This window comes from Haplochromis burtoni, unplaced genomic scaffold (genome assembly GCF_018398535.1).
Source record: "Haplochromis burtoni strain Fernald_Lab_line unplaced genomic scaffold, NCSU_Asbu1 Contig_806, whole genome shotgun sequence".
In the NCBI taxonomy this organism is placed as follows: Eukaryota; Metazoa; Chordata; class Actinopteri; order Cichliformes; family Cichlidae; genus Haplochromis; species Haplochromis burtoni.
In genome coordinates this window covers 34888-37445 of record NW_024583167.1, presented here as the reverse complement: position 1 = coordinate 37445, position 2558 = coordinate 34888, and the positions used below count along the sequence as shown (strand labels likewise).

At 45.9% G+C, this 2558-nt stretch overlaps 1 protein-coding gene across 1 annotated transcript; it reads right to left on the bottom strand.

The window, feature by feature from the left end:
* Positions 1 to 858: 858 nt before the first annotated feature.
* rdm1 (RAD52 motif containing 1) lies at positions 859 to 2436 on the bottom strand (the record flags this gene model as incomplete). Its single annotated transcript, XM_005950611.3, has 6 exons — positions 859 to 1342; positions 1439 to 1515; positions 1614 to 1712; positions 1794 to 1953; positions 2024 to 2152; positions 2230 to 2436. Coding segments are annotated over 6 exons (753 nt in total), but the record flags the coding sequence as incomplete, so codon positions are not given.
* Between the last annotated feature and the right edge of the window lie 122 nt (positions 2437 to 2558).

Genomic DNA, 2558 nt, shown 5'->3' with positions numbered 1-2558 from the left:
TAGATTTATTATTATTATTATTTCTTTGTTATTTCAGCAATTTAAAAACTGTACTTTTGAGTTAAAATATATATTTATAATTTTCATAAATGAGAAATTAAATTGTATCGAAAAAATATCGAACCGTGACACCAAAGTATTGAACCGAACCGTGAATTGTGTGTATCGTTCCACCCCTAATAAACATATATGGATAAAGCCAGGATTTTTTTTTACATTAGGAATTCCTTTTGTACATATTTTTTATTGTTCTTGATAATAAATTAATTAAAGCAACAAAAGAACCTGAAGAGCCAGTTGGGAGCCGAAAGAGCCGGCTCTCTGAAGAGACGGAATTCCCATCACTACTGCCAGCACCTTTTGTTGGTGCTGAGGCTGCTAACAGCTGCCACATTTTCTGTGCTCGCTGCAACATGTTTTGCATTCAGATGATACCGTAAGGTTGAAGTGCTTTGGTGGTATGCAAACTCACTTTCTGCACAACACCACTTCTGTCGGGATAACGTTTTCTGATCAGTCCTAGCAATATAGCTCTGATGTGTGCATCAGTATAACTGGTTTATCAGGAAATCATGCAGTGGTCCCCTTTTGTCTTTGCTTGGAAGGCAAAGTGTGATTAAATGTGTTATTTTTGTCAAATCAGTTAACACATTAAATTCCCACTTTTTGAGTAGATACTTATGTTATTGTGTCTAACAACAATAACGACATTTATATTTATAACAAGGTGCAATAATAACAGTGTGCAATACACATACACTTATTCTTTATGTTATTAAGTTTAGTTAAGTTACTGTGTGGTGTTGTGTTGACTGTCATGTAGGACCATGCAATGACAATAAAGAGTTATTGTCAGAGTTCTCTGATGGACATCCACAAACTGAGTCAGTGCTTTTATTTATTTCTCAGATCTTTTATCCTAATTATTAAAAAGAATCAAACTGACACAAGAAACAACAACAACAAGAAAATCCAGCCTGGCGATTCAAAATAAAACCTCAAACCAAAACATAAATAATGAGGGAACGCTAAACAGCTGTGTGGAAAATCATGATTCACTGCTGCAGAGAGGACGAGAGCAACACGCACAGCTGATCGGTACTGTTTCACAGCTGTGTGTGTGCCATGAGCTTCTGGATCTCAGGATCAGTTTTCCCGTCCTCGTATAGCCGGAGCGTCGCGTCGGGGAGCGCCGTTGTTTTGTTTCTACACCTGAAAGCTTTCCTCTCAGAAACACGTCACACCCCCCCACAGTCCTGATCTACGGCACAGTCAGAGCCCACTCTGCATCGTCAGCCTCCTCTTCATCAGCAGGACCCTCTGTCCAGGAAAACTCGTTCACCTGACACACACACACACACCCTGTGTGAGGGTTTAATTAAAGGCATTAACCCCCCATACCCACCCTCCCACACACACAGTCAACAGGTGAGATTACCTGCAGGACTCCTTCAGTGTCATCAGCTAAAAACTGATCAGGGGTCTGTTTCACCTCCACCATCACTTTCCCGTTACCTGCGCACGCGCACACACACATACACACACACACACAGGTGAGCAGAGTCAGTGCTGCAGGTACGGCAGTATTTAGAGTATTTAGAGTACTGCAGTACCTAGAAGTATGAGCAGCACGGAGCTGAAGGCCTGAACCAGAGCCTTCTCTCTGACCAACCTCTGCAGCCTGCAGCACCTCTGCAGGAACACATCTGGACCTGAAACACACGCGCACACACACCTTAGACCAGAATAACCAGGCAGCAATGTTCAAAGTGTCGGGCTCTCCCTGCCCTCACCTGTGCAGGTGAAGCAGTCCTCCAGCACCGCAGCTCCTCTGCTCGTCTGTCCGTGATGAGGGAAGCGGAGCTGCAGCACGCAGCCGAACTTCAGCCTCCTCTGCCCGGCCCCTCCCCCCTCCTCCTCTTCGCCTTCTTCTTCATTGGTGAGCTTCTTCAGCTGAAACAGACAGACAGTGAGTCACCTGCGCTCTCACTCGCTCACCTGAATACATCGATGCAGTGCTTACTGTAATGATGTCAGAGGTCCAGCCGTTGAATCCCAGGACGTGATTGGCCAGTTCCAGACAGTGTGCATGGCTCAGAACTCTGCTGCTGCCAGACAGGAAGTGAGGTGTCTGCTTGGAGCTCAACTTCACCTAAAATCCACAAATACGGCCAGGTGAGCTCCAGGAAAACACACAAAGTTCATCAAAGAGGAAGAAAATGTCGTCACCTTCAGCGGCGAGTCGTCAACCAGCGGGCGTCCGTCTGTGATGCGCTGAGCTGCAGCGGCGTGAGCCGCAGAGAAGAACTTGATGAGGGCATAAAAACCAGGAGGGTGGAGCGGAGCGTTAGGGCTCACCTTCAACAGGTACACAGGACCGAAGGACGAGAAGACAGCATGCAGCTGGGCCTGACACACACACACACACACACAATATCAGGCAGCTGCTCAGATTGAGCACAGGCTGCAGGATGGTGTGTAACCGTGGTTATGGAGGATGCTGTGATGACACAGTGAAAGTTCTCAGGTTTTATATCCATGCAGTATCAGCTACTGCA